Consider the following 21,083-nt stretch of genomic DNA (forward strand, 5'->3'; position numbering starts at 1 on the left):
GAATAGGTTTTTTGAATATAATAAGGTTTTAGGTATCGAATAAAATATAAAAATGTTGTTGCCTACAAATTATTTTTTATATCATTATCACTTTGTCATCAAAGAATGCTATATGAGATTTGATTATCTAAATTTTTCACTCGGTGGAATATGTGGGCTTTCTGGTGTCGCGTCTCCCTGGAGTGATCGTCGTCGGAGTTGTTGGTCCCTGGTCATCACTCCACTGTTTGACTACTTCTCTACAGCTGAGTTGGTGGGCTAAAAGTCCACCTCCTCCTCCGCTCTTTGTTTCAGGTCACTAAAAAATTCTGCCGAGAGTGGTAGGGTTTGCTCTGCAGCCAAATATATCTGGGAAGTAATTTGTAAAAGGGGTTGGGGCACATTTATCCACCAGAAGTAGAAATGTGCAGATAGTAGGAATTGCTACTATGTGTTGGGCTATGTGGAAACTCAGAAACAGAGCTTGTATCGATGGCAAACCTGAAAAATGCCATGCTGAATTTATTTATTATGCCTGTTCCTTTCTACGTTACTGGGCAGGTCTACAAAAAGAGGTTGATAAGGAGATGTTGGAGCAAGATGCGGAGCTGTTAAAAAGAACTGCCCTGGAGGCTCATGATGGCAGTCCAAGACATGATGGCAAGGGGGGCTCTCAGGCTGGAGAATGATGAGGATCGTCGAGAAGAAGAGGTAGCCAAGGAGGATGCGATGGATGAAGATGCCGATGATTAGACCTGTGTAGAAGAGAAGATGGTGCTGAATCTGCATCGTATGTGCTGGGGAGGGAGGAACTTTTGTATGCATTGTAGCGTGCATTATCTTTGGATGATGTTTCATCTTTGTTAGCTTCTGCTCTAGTCCTCTGCTAGCCGTGCATGTGGTAGTTTGGCCTTTGTACGAGAGAACCAGTGATGTTTGGGTGGTTTTGCTACTCGTTTTTTGCGCTATGGACGTGATGGTCCATGTTTGTTCTGTTATCTGCGTGATGATAGTGGAACCCGATCCAGTTTGATTCGTATGAAAAAAAAGATCTTATCATTGCTTGGTCATGGATGCATCCACGCAATGAACAGTCGTAGAGAGTCACATAGACGACTAAATGTACACCCTGCCTGTTTAGCTGTGTATGTGAAGCGGCAAGTAGTTGCAGATAGCAGCAGTCTAAAGCGACATAGTACTTGCCCATAGAGCTAGCTGCTGTTGAGCTGGCTTACTGCTGTGGTGATTGGAACAGATGCACAATGTGTGTGCCACGACAGAAAACTACAAGGGCAATGCGTGTGCCACGACAGAGAACTTCAAGGGCAATGCATGTGCCACGGCAGAGAGGTGAATCATGGTCAATCGCGCGAAGCGTTTTTCATCTGAATGAGTTGGGAGCGATTGGTTTTTCCAGTGAGAAGTCGGTTGATAGGGAAGGTATTTTTTTCCAACTTAAAACACAAACACCCCCACGCATGCACTGGCCGACTGCCAGGAACTCAGTAGACACTCTCTAAACTTGGCCGCTTGCATCCTTTTTCCGAGAGACGTGAACTTCTTCTTTCATGGCCGCATTCGGGCTGGCACATTTCCCTTTCTTGAACAGACCCCAGAAACTGTTGAGTCCCTTGAAATATCTTGTGGGAGATTTGCCTCTGCGAGATCCCCTGCCGTCGACAGAAAAGCATCCTAAATGTTTCTTCTTTGCCAGCCCCAGCCCTTCGCCGTTGTTCTCGGTGTTGACGGCCATGCTGCCTTCAGCAGGTTCAACAGGTTGACCGCCAACACCAGATGCTTGGTCACCGACATGGGAGGCAGGAACTTCCACTATGTCATTGCCTACATAGGCAGGAGCTTGCACTTGTGGAGCAGCCTGGTTCAAATTGAACTGGACCAATATCACTGACACGTTGAGTTTTGATCCCTTGCTAAGGCATGAATCCAGAAGCTCTTCACAGATGGCTTTAAGGTCTTTTCCCTGCATTGATGAAAAATCCCAAAGCAATTGAATTTTCTTCATCAAGTAAGTAGTTTATCTTAAACATAATATTACTGTTATTGACAAGCAGAATATTTTTTGAACAAACAAGACTCACGGATTGCAAGCCTCCGCGTACTTTTTCAACCACCATCTTACTGGTCATGACAGACCTGGAGAAGAAGAAAAAAACAATAGATGTAATCTTGTTACGACAATGTATAAAGGATTTTTTTCTGGGATAATATATAGAGGAAATTATAGCTATGAAACATGACATCAAATTGTGTCCCTATGTGTATGGCTGGATCTATCGACTGGTGACCAGTAACGCCATCTCTTATTAGTTTTAGCATTCTTGCAGTGAACAGAAAACTTTTGACACAACTCCTATTGTTGTTATTACGGAAAACAAACAAACATACTGAACTGCCATTTCCATATAGCAAATCAACATGATATGGAACCATCAAATTTGATTATTTATCAACACAATACAAGGCACTAGCTAACCTAAATACTGACACATATTGCTCTTTTCAGCAACTTGAACTCAGAAAATAGTTTACTGTCCTCCGGTTTGAGAAAACAGAAACTGAATTGCACATGTGGATGAAGTAGCTCAAACTCAGACCCTTGTAGTGCATGCTGGGTCAAATTTAACTTGAACCAAAATGTGCAAACTTCAGGTTCCAAATATCACTGTCCTAGGATGGAACAAGCATGAAAGATAAATAATAATTTAGAGTAACTTTACTGGCTTGGATCAACAGTTATTTTTTCTTCATACTTACCAGATGCCAGAACTTGCTACCACAATAAATTCCATGGTATCAGAAATCACCTCCTAGAAAAATAGACAGTCGTTTCCATCAGACCGCACGCATCAAGAAACTTACACTGAGCCCATGCAACATAGTGACAAACTTACTTCATATATGTCCGGAACACATATCACCATTTGTTCTTCACGAGGCAAATGTTTATTCTGCTTGAATTGGTAATCACCTGAGATGTAAATAGTCAAAATGCCCATCAACAATGAATAGATTGCGTCCAATAAAAATATAGAAAAGCAGATAAGGACTAACCGAAAGATCTGGAGGTGGGTAATGTTCCCTCGGCGCCATGGATGCCCAACTTTGACCCACCATCATCATCCTCACTTACCTTCCCTCCTGCCTTTAAAATCCTTTGTTTTTCATGTTTGGCATCAGGTTTGTGTTGGGTGGATAGATCAAGAGCCTTGCCATAAAAATAGATACAAGAAAAAAATGTTATGCACCACTTCAACGCATGCAAACAAAATAGGATGCCCCAAACAGAAATTTGATTTGAAATTGTCATTATACCTGAACATTCCTTGGTGGTTCACAATTCCATGAGAGTACACAACGGGAATCACCAATGTTTGCTACAGTGATCCGGTTGCCTCTGATGAGAGCAATGCATGTGGTGCATCCTTCCTGTAGTGGCCCAAGATAAGGTTCCTGCAAAATAAATTCCAAACTGAGGTATAATGCAGAAAAAAATGAAAATCATATGGAAAAATAGGTTATTAAAGAATAAATTTGCTGATGTGCCCTTCATTAAGAGAAGCAAACAATGACACCCACTGATCAACTCAACCTCAATTCAGTAAACCAAGCACTCGATGGAACACAAGTTGGGATTATGAGTTAAATATATCAGTGGCAACTCCAAAGCACATCTCAGAAAAATACTGTAGATACCTCTTATCACACCCACTGATCCTTCCAATTCCCTTTTACACATAATAATATGCAGAATTAATCAAGAGATAAAATAATGACTAATTCTTCGACAACTAAATGTTTAAAGAATATTCTGTATCACCTTCAACAACCACCGCTTAACAGTACAACCACCAATCCTGAGACGCCTTATCAGATTTCTAATCCCGGGAGGATTACTTATCATCCTCCAATCATCTGACTGTTCCAACTTTGCATCAATACTGCAACAATTAATTAAGCATAAAACAATTAGATATTGCATATCTATGTGTTGGCCTTTTCACCTTTCAATATTAAAATGAAAATGCATAAATATGAGTGCAGATTATGTGAACATGTATAGAGGCACATAATGCTTGTCTTTTGTGTGGGCCACAGTTACTCATATTGTTTAATGAAATTTGACGGATTTGCATATCATAGCTAAAACTTCACAATTTTTGGAAACTATTCTGAGGCAGGCGGTAGTGGTGTCCATGTTTTTTATGGATATCAATCCCAGAGGAGTTATACTGGAATATTTGTGGTCCGAATAGCCCAGCAAAGAGAGCAGTGAGGGAGTTTATTGACTCGTTGCATGTTAATTTGGTGTGTTTGCAAGAAACTAAACTCGCTGTAATCGATCAATACATTGTAATGCACCACTTGGCGGCTTTGCTTACCTGCTGTGGAGACGTGAGGGGCATACTGTTGGCTTGGGATTCGGCCTTATTACAGGTGGACCAGATCACTCTTGACACTAATTTTCCCATGGGCCTGGTGCATCTAAAAGACACCAATTCTTCGTGGATGACTATTGTGTATGGGCCTCAGGGAGACGAACTCAAAACACAATTTCTACCTGATCTGGTGGCTCGGCGTTTACTTTGTCCTAGGCCTAGAGCATCAGAGAAGAGCAACTATAATCTGAATTGCAATATAATGTCCACGTTCAGGTGCTATGTGGAGGACCATGAATTGAGATAAGTATATATGCACGGACATCGTTTTACATGGAGTAACGAGAGAGAAATCCCCACTCCTACCAAAATTGATAGAGCTCTGGTTTCTAGGGATTGGGAGCTTAACAACCCAAACAGTCTGCTGCAGCCTGCAGGCCCTTTCTCTTCTTTTTTTTGATAAAGGGGGTTTCCTCTCCGATTCCCATCTACTAGGACCGAAGGTAAAGAAAGCAACCAACAATGCATGATCTAAAGAAGCAGACTAGGAGCACTACCTATCCGTAACACAAAGACAACATGGGGGGAGTGTGCACCAGGAAGCACACCCCCATCTTGCCAGAAGGCAGACTCCGGACACCCTCCCCTGGGAATTCTACAAGCCAAACCTCCAGGGTAGGGAATGAATAACGCTGATAGACTAGTGAATAGTGATCAACCATCCACATAACCAGACATAAAGAAAGTCTGCACTAGGGGAGAATAGAACCCAAAAGTAAACAACAGCAAGAGGGTCTTCAAGCAGCAACCAGGTAATGTAGGAATGGAGATCTTCAAAAGACTATCAACGCTGCATTCAATCAGAAGAAACGACTCAGATTTGATCTGTTTTGGACTAAACTGGAGGGCTTTGAATATGCAATCAAGGAGGCATGGGTTTCTGATGATTCGATTCTGGATATGCTTTATTTCAGAACACAGTGTCTTATCTTCAGACTTGGGGGCAGAGAATAGTGGGCAATGTCAAGCTCAATATTACAATTGCTAGCTTGGTGTTTTTCAGATTGAAGGTGGCTCAGGAGTCCCGATTGGTATCTCACGATGCGCTTTAGCTTTCCTACATATTGAAATTGGCTGTTCTCAGGCTGTCCTCTCTCAAACGAATAATTTCAAGGCAACATTTCAAGAATTAGATGGTTCCGGAGGGGGGTGCCAATCCAAGCTGTTGCAAATGCCCATAGAGCAAAAGAAAATCATCCCTTTGATCAAAGTCCAGGGGAAGCTCCTCACTGACGAGGAGGCTAAAGAGGAGGCTTTCTCGGTGCATTTGAAAGCTTGCTGGGATACCATGGCTGCTCTCCTGAAATTATTAGTCATTGATGGTCGCGGATTTGCGTTACTTAACAAGGCTCTTGTCTGCCTAATTCCCAAAAAAACTGACACAGAGGACACTACTCACTATTGCCCCATCAGCTTAGTGCATAGTTTTCAGAAAAAAATTGCGAAAATGTAGAGTACATGATTTAGTCATATGGAAAATACCCGGAGAACACATTAGTCATTGCCTTCTGCAGATTGCTCTCATAGTCGTCATCCTTAACCGGCTGGAGGATTCACAGTCCTCAAGTGTAATAAGTCTTCAGATCACACAGACAAGAAGACTTCAGTGATGCCTAACACTCTTTGGCTTTGGATGTTTAGGGCTTTGTCCTCGCAAGGAATTCTCTCTCAAAGGCTTCGAGGTGGGTTGCTCTCAAACGACACAAGCCGTATATTAACTCTGAGCAGCCAACCGTTTATGGTTGTAGGGGGTGGGCTATTTATAGCCACTAGGAAACCCAACCTGATTTGTCCTAAATGACCCTGGGTCATTGAGGAACTGACACGTGTCCCAACGGTCAGATTTCAAACACACACGACAACTTTACTTGAGCTACAAGCAAAGCTGACTTATCCAGCTCTGGATAAGATTTGCTCTCATTGTCTTCGCTCGAAGACATAGGATTTTGGTTAAGCATCACTTTAGTCATTCTGACTGGTTCTCTTGGACCCCACTTAACAGTACGGTGGTTCCTATGACTCAACAAAGAAGAAAAAGAACGACGAAACAACTAAGTCTTCGCGCTCCATAGTCTTCACGCGATGTCTTTTCTTGTTATAGTCTTCAATGTGAATGTCTTCACGTACCACCTTTGACTTCAATGTCTTCATACATTTTTAGGGGTCATCTCTGGTAGGAAAACCGAATCAATGAGGGACTTCTACCTGTGTTATCCTGCAATTCTCACAAACACATTAGTCCCTCAACCAGGTTTGTCGTCAATACTCTAAAACCAACTAGGGGTGGCACTAGATGCACTTACAGAGCACAATAGATCAGGAGTTCCGCCGCCAGAAGCCTCCGTAGCCACCGAAAACCAATCTAGACCCGTTCCGGCACCCTGCCGGAGGGGGAATCCCTCTCCGGTGGCCATCTTCATCATTCCGGCACTCTCCATGACGAGGAGGGAGTAGTTCTCCCTCGGGGATGAGGGTATGTACCAGTAGCTATGTGTTTGATCTCTCTCTCTCTCATGTTCTTGAGGTGATACGATCTTGATGTATCGCGAGCTTTCCTATTATAGTTGGATCCTATGATGTTTCTCCCCCTCTACTCTCTTGTAATGGATTGAGTTTTTCCTTTTAAGTTATCTTATAGGATTGAGTCTTTAATGATTTGAGAACACTTGATGTATGTCTTGCCGTGCATATCTGTGGTGACAATGGGATATCACGTGACTCACTTGATGTATGTTTTGGTGATCAACTTGCGGGTTCCGCCCATGAACCTATGCATAGGGGTTGGCACATGTTTTTGTCTTGACTCTCCGGTAAAAACTTTGGGGCACTCTTTGAGGTTCTATGTGTTGGTTGAATAGATGAATCTGAGATTGTGTGATGCATATCGTATAATCATACCCACGGATACTTGAGGTGACATTGGAGTATCTTTGTGACATTAGGTTTTTGGTTGATTTGTGTCTTAAGGTGTTATTCTAGTACGAACTCTAGTGTTGTTTGTGACACCTATAGGAATGGCCCAACAGATTGATTGGAAAAAATAACTTTGAGGTGGTTTCGTACCCTACCATAATCTCTTCGTTTATTCTCTGCTATTAGTGATTTTGGAGTGACTCTTTGTTGCATGTTGAGGGATAGTTATGTGATCCAATTATGTTATTATTGTTGAGAGGACTTGCACTAGTGAAAGTATGAACCCTATGCCTTGTTTCCTAGCATTGCAATACCGTTTATGCTCATTTTTATCATTAGTTACCTTACTGTTTTTATAATTTCACATTACAAAAACCTTTATCTACTATCCATATTGCACTTGTATCACCATCTCTTCGCCGAACTAGTGCACCTATACAATTTACCATTGTATTGTGTGTGTTGGGGACACAAGAGACTCTTTGTTATTTGGTTGCAGGGTTGCTTGAGAGAGACCATCTTCATCCTACGCCTCCCACGAATTGATAAATCTTAGGTCATTCACTTGAGGGAAATTTGCTACTGTCCTACAAACCTCTGCACTTGGAGGCCCAACAACGTCCACAAGAAGAATGTTGTGCAGTAGACATCAGAGTCCTATATGGAAGAACTTGCAAGCCAGAGTAATTGTTCTTTTAAAGAAAGCAATATGTAATATAAAAGTATACTAGATGGATTTCACCTGATACGTCAAGTCAGTAATTATCCACCATGGAGTTGATGATCACCTTTGGTGAAGCTGGAATCAATCACGGCCGAGTCGGCCACGGGAGCAGGCAGATGAGCCGGCCGCGGCGTTGTAAGCCGGTGCGGATGGGGAGAGTCGTCAGCGGCGTTGTAAGCCGGTGCGGGCGAGAGAGTCGGCCGCGACATTGGAAATGACACGGACATGGGTAAATCGGCCGTAGGTACGGACGACGACTCGATTGCATATGTTGATGTAGACGTAGAAGTCAGCCGCAATGTTTGAAGACGGCGCGGTCGCGAGAGACGGCCGCGGCGTCGTAAGCCGGTGCGGTCGCGAGAGACGGCCGCAACGTTTTAAACCGGTGTGAGCCTCATGTCCATGGCATGACGTCACCTTTGTAGTGGATTTTGTCCTGCGTAAAATATATTAAAAAACAGAGTAATTGTTCTCGAAAATATTAATATGTGCTAAAAAATACTGAGAACAGATAGCACCTGATTTATTTTCCGGATGAGCGCGGATACTAATACTGGATAAGGTTGGATGTATTCTGGTGCAGCCTTTTAGTATGTAAACAGGACCAACAGACAGCCTCCGTATCAGCATGCTGATGATTTCCTGTTCTGATGTGACTAGACCACTTGAAGAAGCTTTACGTGAGATGAATTCTTTTGTCATCATCGACCTAGAAGCTTCACGTGATATTAAAAAACTGTTTGATCTTTCTTCATGCATCCGACCGCTAGCTGAAGTCTTCGGTCTTCTCGCGTGAGGCCTAAATAACATAGCATTAGATGTTGGCTTCGATCTTCTTATGGAAATAAATCACAGGCGAAGGAGCAGTAACAGCCAGGCGGTCAGGCACCCGCATGACACTGCGTACACCCACAGCCACTGCAGGAAAAAAGGACAGGCCAGCTTGGAAAAAACCCGTGACGAGGCGGAGCAATGCGAGAGGCGGGCGGCGGCTCACAGCGGACGGCGGCTCGGAGTGACTCGGAGTGCGGTGGCGACTTGCAAAGACAGAGACCGCCGGAGGCAGCCTAGCAGTCGAGGCGCGGTTGGCGAGGCTCCGGTTCGGGTGAGGCGGCTTGGAACGAGGTCAAAGCAGAGTGGTGACATTAGCAACCGGGGATTGGGCGGCTCGAACGCGGCTAGTGCGGCGGCAGAGCCGGATCATGGCCAGATCGAGGCCAGCTTGGAGTAGAGGGCCATGGCGGCTGGGACGCAGGGGGCGACGTCGACTTTCCATGCAGACGAGGCAGCGGTTTTGTACAGGCAGATCCGGCCGGGCGGCTCGCGACTGTGGTGGCGACTCAAGGTGGCTTTGTGAGCTCGTGGTACGGCAATAGCAGGTGACCCGCCGGTCAGGTCACGGCCGTATCCGTTCCTGAGTCGTCGTCGTCGTCTCCACGTATCCATCAAATCTCTGTGAGCATGTATGTACTAATATTCTGGTCGGCCTTGAGTAGATCTCACGATGTGGCGTCGCCGGCGGCGCACAGAACATTAAATTTAATTATTTTCATCTCAATCGGATAAACTTGCACTTGATGCAGATCCTTCCAAACCGACTTATCTTCATCCAGTAAATTGCAAACTTCTTGATCCCTAAAAAAAATCCCTCTAAAAACTCAACACCACCGTGCGCAGGCCGCACGATGAGCGCCAACTGTCGTGGAATTATCACAGTAGATGTCCTAGTGTGAGGATTTAGTCGTGAGCCCAACGCATCTTTGTAGTAGCTTGAGAGGGGTTGAGCGAAATCGAGAGACGCAACACAAGACAAGGATTTAGACAGCTTCGGGCCCCGGGAAACATCGTCCGGAAATAGCCCTATATGTTGTTTGTGGCTAGATCTCATTATGCTCATGAAAGAGTGGCCGCATAAGCCGGCTCCCCTTTGTGTCTAGCCCTAGAGATTGTTTCTTGTTGCTTGTCCCCCTTTAGGGAGTCTTGCCCCTCCTTATATAAGTTGAAGGGGCGGGTTACATGACTAGTCCTGGTAGGATTAGGATTACTCTATTATAAGTGGAGTCCTAGTCTTACTTCCTTTGTAGGAGAATATTCCTTATGTCTTTCCTCGTAAGCCGGCCCACGAACCGGCATACTGGGCCTTGGGCCTTGTCGTCCGTCTGAAGCACCCGCCGGGTCATCAATGAGTCTTCAGACTCGTGAGTCGTCACACCAATGAGCCGTCAGACACATGAGTCCCCAATCCTCTGACGCTTAACAATGAAACATCAAGTTCGGTCGGGTCATATATCTGGCCAGGTTATACCGCGGGATATACCCCCAACAGTTTGGAAATGTCACGAGCAGAGGCAGGGGAAGCCCTCGCAATGCTGGCAATTGATTGCACTGACAACTATTTTGCTATGCTGGACAAAGGGAATAACGAGTATGTCACATGCCAAATTCAGTGCGGTCACTATCTATACCCAACGGCAAGTCTATTTCAAAGTCTCTGCAAAAATTCTAGCCAATTAGTGTTGAGCTATCAAGGTTCAAACGATTGCCTGTCGTCTAGCTTGACAATGGTGAGTGATTTTTGTGTACATGTCTTGCCTCTTAGTTTTGTTAAGTTTTTTCATTTTGGCATGTCATTCCGAATTTCTTATGATCATCATTTCTTACAAATAAGGAGTTCCAATTTAATAGCCAGTAAGCCTCTGGATGGTTAGACGAGAGTGATGGGCCGCTAGTTAAGCAAACTGTTCTTACCATTTTTGCAATTTAATTTTCTCGTCTTACCATTTTCCCAAAACTGGCCGTCCCGATTAGGTTTTTTCTGTTTTTTTTCTTATTCTTTTTATTTTCTATTTGTTTTTCCTTTTGTCCCTTCGGAGATTATCTTTACTTTTCCATTTTCTTCATAAGTTCAAATTTCTAAAAAAATGTTCAGAATTTTAATTTTGTTAATTTTTTGGAAGATGTTCAGAATTCCAAATTGTGTTCTCATTAAAAAAAATTGAACATTAAAGTTTTGTTCTCATTCCAAAAGCAATTCAGAATTCAAAAAATGTTCCACTTTTCAAAAAATATTTTTGATTTTCAAAAAATGCATTTTAAAAAATATTCCAGATTCGAAATAAATTCATGTTTTAGTGAAATATTCATAAATTCAAAATAGTGTTCGCATTTCAACAAAAACACATTTTCTAAAATTGTTCTGGTTCAAAACATGTTCCCGTTTTCAATAATTGTTCAAAAATTCAAAAACAATCGTGCTTTTATAAAAGGTTCATGTTTTCAAAAAAAATGTTGTTTTAAATTTTGTTCTTGTTTTACCAAAAAATGTACAGAATTTTTAAAAACTATTTCATAATTTAAAAAATTGTTCACGTTTGCAAGAATATTTGGCAATTCATAATCATAATAATTATTTGACAAGTTCAAAAAAATGATTCGAATCTGACATTGTACTATGTTCTTAATTATTCGCGCGAGTTGCTAGGGACACTCGAACATGAAAAAGCAAAAGTAATTGCTTTGTCGCCCAGGTTGTAGTAGGCATCAGCCGCACTCCCTTACCGGGCCTGCCCTGCATCCAACCCATCAATCCTCACCATCACCTCAAAAAAAAAAAAACAATCCTCACCAAGGGAGGCAAAAATAGTTTGTGGCTGTGTAAGGAATCAACTTTGCCACGTCTCATCCATTTCCTCACGAGGATGCCAACTGATCTTGATCGGCTTTATTACATAAAAACGGCTTGTTCTCCTATTAAATATACGTAAAGATTTTGTTTCGTTAGTTTTGCATGTAGTTTTCGGAAAAAAAATCATTTGTCCCCCGGCTGGGCCGAACTTGGCCTACCACATATTTCTTTTTCTGTCGGACGGACGGGAAGCAAAAATATATCCCTAGGTTTCTTGGAAATAAGGCTGTTGTTTGGAAATAAGGAAGTTATCTCGAGAATCATGAGCAGAATGAGGGACTCCATAAATTTTTGCTGGTGGTAGCTTGCACGTACCAATAAAAGAGAATGTGGTGGTTGGCTATAATTGAAAGAAATTGTTAACACATGCCAATAAAAGAAAATATGCTGGTTTGGCTCTAACTAAGAAAAACTATGGGCACGTGAGCTCTAAAATAAAGAACATAAATCAGATGAAGAAGGGACATTCATGTCTGGTTACGCGCTGATTATGCTAATGAAATAGGATTTATCCACCGCAAATTGTAATCCGCCCGATTACGCCGTCGTAGGAGGGAGTGGTCGAAACAATCATGCCCCGAAGGTTGTCGCGCAGCCACCAAATGCGGAGGCAGCTACAACCCAAAGACGGAGGTAGGCCCGGAGGAAAAAAGGGCACGAGTTGGGTAGTCGCTGCCACATTGACCAATCCCACCACTCTCAAAATCTCACGGGCCAAACATGACCCTTGAGAAGACCGCAGCTCTTCGCTATGTCGCCTACCACTATGGAGGCTATTTTTGGTGGACACATAAATTATCTCTCTTGTTGCTTCTCATAAAAATATATGTCCCATTGCAACGCACGGACATATGTGCTAATACCTATACTAATAAAGGGAGGTGCACTTTTTTATTGTTTTGACCCGTTCACGGATATTATTTATATTCTTAAAAAACTTATCCGAGGAGATACTATTTTTTTCTGCTACAAAAGCAAAAAAGATTTCGAGGGAGGCATCTAGGCTGAGTTGGGCCTCTTGTGCACATTGCCGAGGCACAAAAAATTATGTGAAAGAAAAAGGACGGAAATCCTATTTGACACTCTCTGCATCAAATGATCCACCAATCGCACAGACGCGTGATCAACTGGGCCGGCCCAGCTCCGTTGTACCTATACTGGGCAGTTCGGTTCCCAGCCAGTTTTAAGAACCTTCTAGAAAGTCCATAAACATGTTTTTTAATTTACTTATTTTCCTGTTTCAGTTTTTACTTTTTCCTTTTTTGTCTATATGTTTCTATTTTACTTTATTTTATATTTTATGTTTTATGTTATATGTTTCTATTTTATATGTTTCTATTTTATTTTATATTTTTTGTTTTATATGTTTCTATTCTATTTTATTTTATTTTATGCTTGTCAATCGCAAATATTATTTTAAATCCAATAAAATTCCTGTTTTTTAAAACTATTTACACTTTCCAAAAGTTGTTCGTGTTTTCAGTTTCTTTTCATAATATCAAAAATCATATATTTGCATACCTTATTCACAAATTCAAAATCTTTCACATTTAGAGAATGTTATCGAGAATTTAAAAAATGTTCCTGTTAAAAAACATATATTTTAAAATATTTCGGCTTTTAAAAATTGTTTACCAAATTTAAAAATATTCTCGTTTTCCTGGAATTCGTTTGTTTTTAAAAAGAAATCATATAATCGAAAATGTTTCTATTGTGAAATTTTGTTCACATATTCAATAATTTCTCATGATTTTAATGAAAAATCATAGTTTGGAAAAACTTTCGCCTTTTCAATATGGTTCACAATTTCTAAAATTATTCCCATTTTTAAAAAATTGTTCACAAATTCAAAAAATGTTCCAATTTCTAAAAAAATCGAAAATGATAAATTTCTTCCATAAAATATTAACTTCTCCCAAAAAAGTCCTGTTTGAATTTTCAAAAAATGTATGATTGAATACTTCTGATAGTTATTAAAACCCTGCGCTACATATTAATCTGCAAATCTGTTTAGCTCTGCTGGTTAGCCCACTTGTTTTATGTGTGCCTGTGGGCGAATCCAAGAGAGCACATGATTTTTTTGAAATTTTGAACTGTGTGTTGTCGCTGTTGGGCCAGCCCAATTCGCTGCCTCTGTGTGCATCGTGCGGCTACTTTGTGTGCAAAATTGCACTTGATCCTCCGATTAAATAATAGCACCTCGCCCTTTTCCAACCCCTAAAAAAACTCGCCCTTTTCTGGCCAACCCCACCAATTTATATACGTCTTCTGTTACTTGGGTACCGTACTTGGAACACAATGAACACAGGCTAACAAAGGAAAAGAATGTGTCAAATAAGGACACATAATTGTGGGCGTGCCCGCGGGTGTTTGAGGGGTCGGATTTGCCAAGTCCGACCGTAGATGCTCTTAGATAGATATAGAGCGATCCATAGCCGGTGGTTTGCACTTTAACACCCCGATCCACCAAATGCATAGCTTTTCCCTTTGTGTTGGTGTCCATCTGTCATTGGCGCCAAGTAGACGAATGGGACTACAAATTAATAGGGCCCGAGGTGAGCACACACCACAACCAACTACACAAGCAAAAATATATCCATACACTAAACTAAAGAGTTCGACCGACTAGCCAATCATGTCATGCACAAAGATGTGCATTGCTACCATCATGGCACCGGCGATGTTGTTGGCGCTTCAAGGAATTGTTGACATCGGCCAAGTGGCGGAGCTAGCGGTTACGCACAGTGGATTGTTGCCCAACCAGAATGTTGAGATTTTTTACTATGTACTAATTAGCAATTTGGCGCAAAAGGATTGTTCAAGGCCTACCGGCTCAGTCGAGTAGGTCTCTTCCTCCCAGTCTGTGTCGCGTGAGAATCAGAAAAGAGAGCGAGCGGCCCACGCGCGGTTGTGCCACTGTGCTGCCACGCCGCCTCTCCCCTCTAGCGACTAGTTCTGGCCCTCCCACACCATCGGTACAAAGCTAGAATAACTTATTCACTTATATGCTTGAGGTTTCTTTTGAGCCAAGGATTGACATTTCGTGGACATGACGAGAGTGAACAATCTAGAAATAGGGGAAACTTTCTTGAACTTCTAAAATGGCTTTGAGAAAATGATGAAGAAGTTAATAATGTTGTTTTGAACAATTCTCCTAAAAATTGCATCTTGACTAATCCAACAATACAAAATTATTGAATGTTGTGCGATGCAAACTACAAAACAAATTATTGAAGATCTTGGTAATGACCACTGCAATCCTAGCTGATGAGTCTAGTGACGTATCTCACAGAGAGCAACTTGCTTTTTGCATATGTTATGTTGATAAAGTTGGAAAGAGATGTGAGAGGTTCCTTGGAGTTGTTCATGTTGCCAACACAACTTTATTGTCACTTATGGCTGCAATTGAATCTTTGATAATCGTTCATCATTTGACTCTTACTCAAATTCGTGGACAAGGATATGACGGGGCTAGCAAAGATGTATAGGGAGATTAAAGGGTTGAAAACATTGATCATGAAAGATTAGGCCCCAACTTATTACATTTAATGTTTTGCACATGAACTTTGGTTGGTTCTTGTCATTATGGCAAACAGAAATGAACCGCGTGGGTATTTTTTTAATCATGTTTCTTACTTTCTCCATATTATTGGAGTTTCTTGTTAGCAACATGACATGCTTCGAGATGTTAGAGCTCAAAAGTTTTGGGAAGCACTTGAAATGGGTGAAATTGAAAGTTGAAGTTCATTAAATCAAGATATGGGATCAGCTAGACTCAGTGATACTCGATGGGGTTCTCATATTAGGACCATTTTGTGCTTTATTAGCATGTATACCACAATCCTTGAAGTACTCGATACTATTGAGAAAGATCTTTCACAAAAAAGTCAGTGGGCAATAATACATGGATGGCTTTTGCCTTGGAGCCATTTGACTTTGTTTTCATTCTTCACTTGATGCTTGTTATTCTTGGCTACACAATTGAGTTGTCTCAATCACATCAAAAGTGAGATCAAGATATTATTAATGCAATATGACTTGTTAGGTTAGCAAAGAGTAGAATGCGACACATGCGGTCTCATGGATGGGAAGAATTTCTTGCAAAGGTGACATTGCTTTGCAATAAACATGGCATTCAAGTTCCTCCATCAGAGGATATGTGCCTCATGGAAGATCATGTTGATATATTATGAAGTACAAACAAATGATGATAGTTATAGAAGAGAAGTATGTATTGGTATCATTGATCAAATCATTCAAAAGCTTCACAGTAGGTTTGATTAAGGTAATATGGAGTTGCATATTTGCATGTGTGCTTTGAATCCCATCAATTCATTTACTTAAGATGCACTCAAGGTAATGAAACTTATTCAATTCTACCCCAAGGACATATTAAGCATCGATTTGGTAAAGCTTGAATTCCAACTTGCTACTTTTATTGATGATATGAGACAAGATTATAGGTTCAAATCCATGTGTAGTATTGGCGATCTCTCTATTATGCTTGATTGAAGAAAAAAAACATGTTCTATATAATTTGGTCCACTTGCTTATGAAATTGGTATTGATCTTACCGGTGGTCACCACAAGTGTTAAAAGAGTCTTTTCGGCAATGAATTTAGTGAAAAACAAGTTGAGAAATAGTATGGGTGATGATTTTGTGAGCTATTGCTTACTGGCACTCATTGAGTGATATGTGTTGAGGATGACGTAGTTGAAGCTTTCATGGCAAAGGAACATTGTAGAGTTACTTAGAGTTGCATTTTCTATGTTGTAAATTTGAAATATTTTGTGAACTATAATGTTGTGTGATTTGATTCAGCTATTTGTGTTTTTCCCCAAATATTGTATGACACTTGGACTAGGTAGAATTTTTTTTATGTGTGCACACCCTCGGCTTATTTCCGGGCTCCACCACCAATTTCGATTCTTATATATCCGTAGTTGGGAAGAACAACGGCCGCCTCTTCCCCATCACCTAGTGGGACGGTTGTGAAGATGACTATTCAACCAAATGCATTTTTTTGGGCATGCACACACTCGCAACTTTGCGAGCCTCCTGGCACGTACATTCTGGCACGTACATTCTTCTACAAACGATTATATATAAAAGTAGAGGTATAAATGATGCAACCACTTCCTCATCTGAAAACATATTTAAATGGAGAAAAATATTCTTCATCATCTGATGTCATATGCAGTCTCTAGGTAGAGCACTCGTACATTCTCCTACAAACATTTGTTCATGATAACAACTACATAATATGTAGCCATAATTGGTGTTTTTATTATTATATGATGGCATGGCGTCTTTATAAGTGTTGTTTGAGATAACAAAAGAGAGACATTTCTACGAAGGTGAAGATAGCGAGCTAGCACATATCTTGATGCAAATTAGACGGCCCACATAGGCAGGGCTTGCATGGGAGCTCAGAAAATCTACTATTTATTCCCCTTGTACAAAACTACGCAAACAATTACAAATAAGATATGTCGGGGCAGCTCATATAACAGTTGGAGCAAAGTTCCAATTTCAGTGCACATCAGAATCACAACACTGTATTTGCAGCTCCTAGCATTGGCCATTCATATCCCACTGAGAGTAATCACAATTGTGCGAGGAGTAGCATAATCACGATGTTCACAGAGCCATATACCCTGGAAATAAAAAATAGAATGATCAAGATTAGGTATCAAATATAATGCCGAGGTTGGGCCCCGAGTACTAGCAGGTGTTACCCAAACTTTCCACATGAGAGGCGGGTGTTGGAAATAGAATTAGATCAGATAACTGATTTGGTAAAATAAAATCATGGCAAATGTCACTCGGATATGGACATAGGTGTCATAGTACGACTTGGGTTCAGGTGTTCGACTCGATGATAAAATTAAGAACGCAGACGCCTGAATAACATTTGGTTGCTGCTAATATTGATAGTATGTCTTGGCTCGTTGACACCCAAAAGAAAACATACTGCACATACTTAAGAGTGAACTGCAAACTTATATATGGCATAGATGGGACATTGGGTCTTATGCACTAAACAGACCCAGGTGTTAGTAACAAAATTGGATTCAGGTCATGATTTGGCAAAAAAAAACATGGCAAATGTTACTCGGATATGAACATAGGAGACGTAGTACGACTCGGGTTCAAGTGTTCGACTCAGACGATAAAATTTAGAACACAGATGCCTGAATAACATCTGGTTGCTGCTAATACTGACATTATGTCTTGGGTGGTTGACACCCAAATGAAACATGCTGCACAGACTTAAGAGTCAAGTTTAAACTCATATATGGAATAGATGGATACTGTTCTTATGCACTGAATAGACCACTTCCTATAGTTCTGTTACAAATATATCATTTATCGAAAAACCAAGTATTCTACTGTATGTTCAGTCGAGCCTATAAAGAAAATCTAACCTTAAATACTGAGAGTAGATGCATCTAAGATGATTATACTACAGTATCAGTAACCGTGTACCAAAAGAGGGCCCATTTTTGTGAGTAAAATGTCTTTACGCACCTGCCAAGTTCCCATGTTGAGACGCCCGTCAGTGATAGGAATTCTGAAGACAAAGGAAAAATGTCACTAATTTGTTTTGGACGAAGTCACTCATATTTTGTAAAAGAGAAACATTAGGGAGGGAGGGCATACGTCAAGGCACAGCCAAACATTGATGATTTGATATGTGCTGGCATGTCATCAGATCCTGCAATCAGAATCTGAGTATTAGTGGGTGATTTAATCATGTAAATTTTGGTTTCTGCTTATCAAGTCAAGAAACAGCTCAGGCAGTCTTGTAATTCATTTGCAAGATCTGAATAATTTTGAAAATACAGAATGGAGAGTAAAGACTAGACTTCAGTCTTAGAGAACTAATGGAGCATTGCTGAAGGTGCAGCAGTATACATGACGATATAATTTAAATAAGAACACTGTAACAAGGAAGATCAACGGCCAGCCATATCAGGGTTCAGAACCTAACCTTCAATGGTGTGCCTCCATGGAGCAGATGGACCCTAATTACAATCAGACAGAGATCAGGAGACCAATCTAATGAGATATCGTTGAACAGAAAAAGAAAGGGAAATATCACATCGTTCACCTCTGGGACAATTCGACTAAGGAATGTTTCAGTGTCAGTTTGGACATCGGGGTCGTAGTTCTCATTAAGAGTGAGTGAAGCGCTCGTGTGGTGCACTGCAGAGCATATATAAACCTTTCACTATTCTGAAAAACAATGGAAACTGCATTCTGAATTTCTGATAACATACCATCATCAGATACTCACTTCACTCAAAACTAAACCAGTGACACCATAAGTTCTGCGGATACATTCTAACATCAGGAATTTCAAGTTCTGCTGTCAATTAACTGTACATTTTGTGCACTCAATTTTTTTTTTCATTCCTGCAGTTCAGAAACCACTTGAAACCTTCAGTATCTAGCTGCTAATTTGACCTACGCACAGACAAGAACCCTTACAGCGGAGCAAATTGCTTTATACAGTCGCAAATTGGTCCAAGTGTCACTACTCCCTAACATGTGGTCTGAGGTCCACTTGTAAACCCAAATGTGATGATTTCCCAATTCTAATTGGAGCAATTCTTATAGTTCCAAGATAATTTACTCATTGTTAAAAGCTTTGAAATCTGGTTTCAGAACAGAGCTTCCAATGCAAAACAACATTTACCCAGCCGGACGGCTCTGACACTGAGTGAGCAGCGCCATAAAACTTACTGATAATTTTAAGAAACGACACAGGATTGTGCCTCCCTGATTGTCTACAACAACAACAACAACAAAAAGAACATAAAACTGCATCACGTACAGAAGAGATGCGCCAGGCCGCACTTGAACTCGGAGAGGTCGCTCCTGATCGCGTGCATGATCTGCAAAACAGCCAAGAAGCAATCCACCGTCACCAATTTACTACCCATACCAAAGACACAGAGGCATGGCAGTGGCAAAGCTGTAGGAACGAGAGGGGAGGGCGGGCGCACCTTGTGAGTGATGATGTGGCAGCCGCGGCGCTGCGGCGGGATGACGACCGTCCTCTGGGCCCAGCGGGGGGCGGCCACGGGCGCCGCGGAGGGGGAGGCGGAGGCGGCGGCGAGCTCGCACCGAACGGCGGCCCGCGCGGCGCGGCGCGGCCGGGCGGAGGAGCCGGCGCCGGTGGGCAGGCAGAGGGGGAGGAGGACGGGCGGCGCCAGCGCCGGGGCGGTCGCTGCCGCGTGCATGGTCGGACCTGGCGGCGGCGGCCAGGGAATCGGGAGGCGGGGAGTGGCGCGAGAGAGCGTGTGGCGGCCTGCAGCGCAGCGGTTGATTTTCTTTTCTTGTCTTGTCCCTTGGTTTGTGTGGGTCTGAATTTTATGTCTCGAATTTTATTGCTGGGTGAATTTGTTCCTATTTCTTTCATGAAAAGCATCCACTGTAAAATCTATTTTGCCCACTCAAAAAAAAAATCTATTTTGCAATGTCCAGTGGAAAATGATACTTGCAGTGGTGGTGCGCGAAAAATGCGTCCGGTTTTTGTATCATGATGTATTTTCATCAATCGTCATCTCATTTCTTTTGCTGAGTAAATCAGCCAGCCTATTTGTAAATGTCAAAAGAATATTTTATTTTTCTTTTATTTTCTGTTATAATATCTCATATTATGAGACGGAGAGAGTATAATATGTGCTTATATCTAAAAACTTCTCCGAGAACCAAAGAATACCTTGAATATAAAAGCCACACGACAATTAAAAAAAAGGCGCAGTCAAAAGCATCACTTCAGATAGAGTGCAGTCTAATTCCCCATAGCAGCACAACTCGACCACCACCTCGCCGGGATAATTCACCAGTCTATTTCTAATCATGGACACATCGAAAATCATGCTCACAAACACAATTAAGGTTAAAATGGCTAGGATCAAGATATCTCTAACCAAACTCAAAAGATTTCCTTTCAAATTCCTCTGCAAACCTTAACTCCTCACATATGAGGAGTTAAAAATGTGTGAAGCTAACGAACTCTCGAGTTTAACTCCTCAAATCTAGATTGTGGACGAACACCTCATTCAAAACTCAAATTTGAAAGTATACTTTTAATAATTATATACTTTTAGTTATGAACTGTGATGATGTAGTGATGCCCGACGCTCGGCAGCGAGTCGCACCTCGGTGGTGCGGTCCTCTACCACCGCCAGCGGGTCAGTGAGGAGGGTGTCAACGTGCACGATAGTGAGCTGCACCTCGGTGGCTTGGTGCTCCTCCTCCCACGTTGGAGGGGCACCACGACATCGTGTTGTGCACCTTTGTGTTGGTATG

General features: G+C 41.7%; 2 protein-coding genes across 2 annotated transcripts; both read right to left on the minus strand.

Moving 5' to 3' along the window:
• Nucleotides 1–1,333: 1,333 nt before the first annotated feature.
• On the minus strand, nucleotides 1,334–5,976 carry LOC147962139 (putative protein phosphatase 2C 21). The gene is made up of 8 exons (XM_087536341.1): nucleotides 5,919–5,976; nucleotides 3,818–3,938; nucleotides 3,313–3,450; nucleotides 3,052–3,205; nucleotides 2,892–2,968; nucleotides 2,755–2,807; nucleotides 2,079–2,133; nucleotides 1,334–1,960 (listed from the first exon to the last, which is right to left on the minus strand). The coding sequence occupies exons 1-8, from the start codon at nucleotides 5,936–5,938 to the stop codon at nucleotides 1,496–1,498; spliced, it is 1,083 nt and encodes a 360-aa protein (XP_087392467.1). The 5' UTR covers nucleotides 5,939–5,976; the 3' UTR covers nucleotides 1,334–1,495.
• Nucleotides 5,977–17,123: 11,147 nt separating this feature from the next.
• On the minus strand, nucleotides 17,124–20,115 carry LOC125522102 (uncharacterized). Its single transcript, XM_048687180.2, has 7 exons — nucleotides 19,772–20,115; nucleotides 19,600–19,660; nucleotides 18,874–18,968; nucleotides 18,754–18,787; nucleotides 18,423–18,477; nucleotides 18,291–18,333; nucleotides 17,124–17,416 (listed from the first exon to the last, which is right to left on the minus strand). The coding sequence occupies exons 1-7, from the start codon at nucleotides 20,006–20,008 to the stop codon at nucleotides 17,345–17,347; spliced, it is 597 nt and encodes a 198-aa protein (XP_048543137.1). The 5' UTR covers nucleotides 20,009–20,115; the 3' UTR covers nucleotides 17,124–17,344.
• Between the last annotated feature and the right edge of the window lie 968 nt (nucleotides 20,116–21,083).

Source organism: Triticum urartu, chromosome 7A (assembly GCF_056163025.1).
Source record: "Triticum urartu cultivar PI428250 chromosome 7A, HENAU_Tu73, whole genome shotgun sequence".
Taxonomy (NCBI): domain Eukaryota; kingdom Viridiplantae; phylum Streptophyta; class Magnoliopsida; order Poales; family Poaceae; genus Triticum; species Triticum urartu.

What these genes read in the sequence shown, in the direction of transcription:
- LOC147962139 (XM_087536341.1), bottom strand. Translation starts at nt 5,938, where the DNA reads ATGACTAATGTGTTCTCCGG. An exon ending in GTGTTCCGGACATATATGAA is followed by an intron (nt 2,808 to 2,891) that starts GTAAGTTTGTCA and finishes CTATTTTTCTAG; the next exon opens with GAGGTGATTTCTGATACCAT. An exon ending in GTAGCAAGTTCTGGCATCTG is followed by an intron (nt 2,134 to 2,754) that starts GTAAGTATGAAG and finishes CTTCTTCTCCAG; the next exon opens with GTCTGTCATGACCAGTAAGA.
- LOC125522102 (XM_048687180.2), bottom strand. Translation starts at nt 20,008, where the DNA reads ATGCACGCGGCAGCGACCGCCCCGGCGCTGGCGCCGCCCGTCCTCCTC. An exon ending in ATGTTTGGCTGTGCCTTGAC is followed by an intron (nt 18,334 to 18,422) that starts GTATGCCCTCCC and finishes CTTTGTCTTCAG; the next exon opens with AATTCCTATCACTGACGGGC. An exon ending in TCAACATGGGAACTTGGCAG is followed by an intron (nt 17,417 to 18,290) that starts GTGCGTAAAGAC and finishes TTTTATTTCCAG; the next exon opens with GGTATATGGCTCTGTGAACA.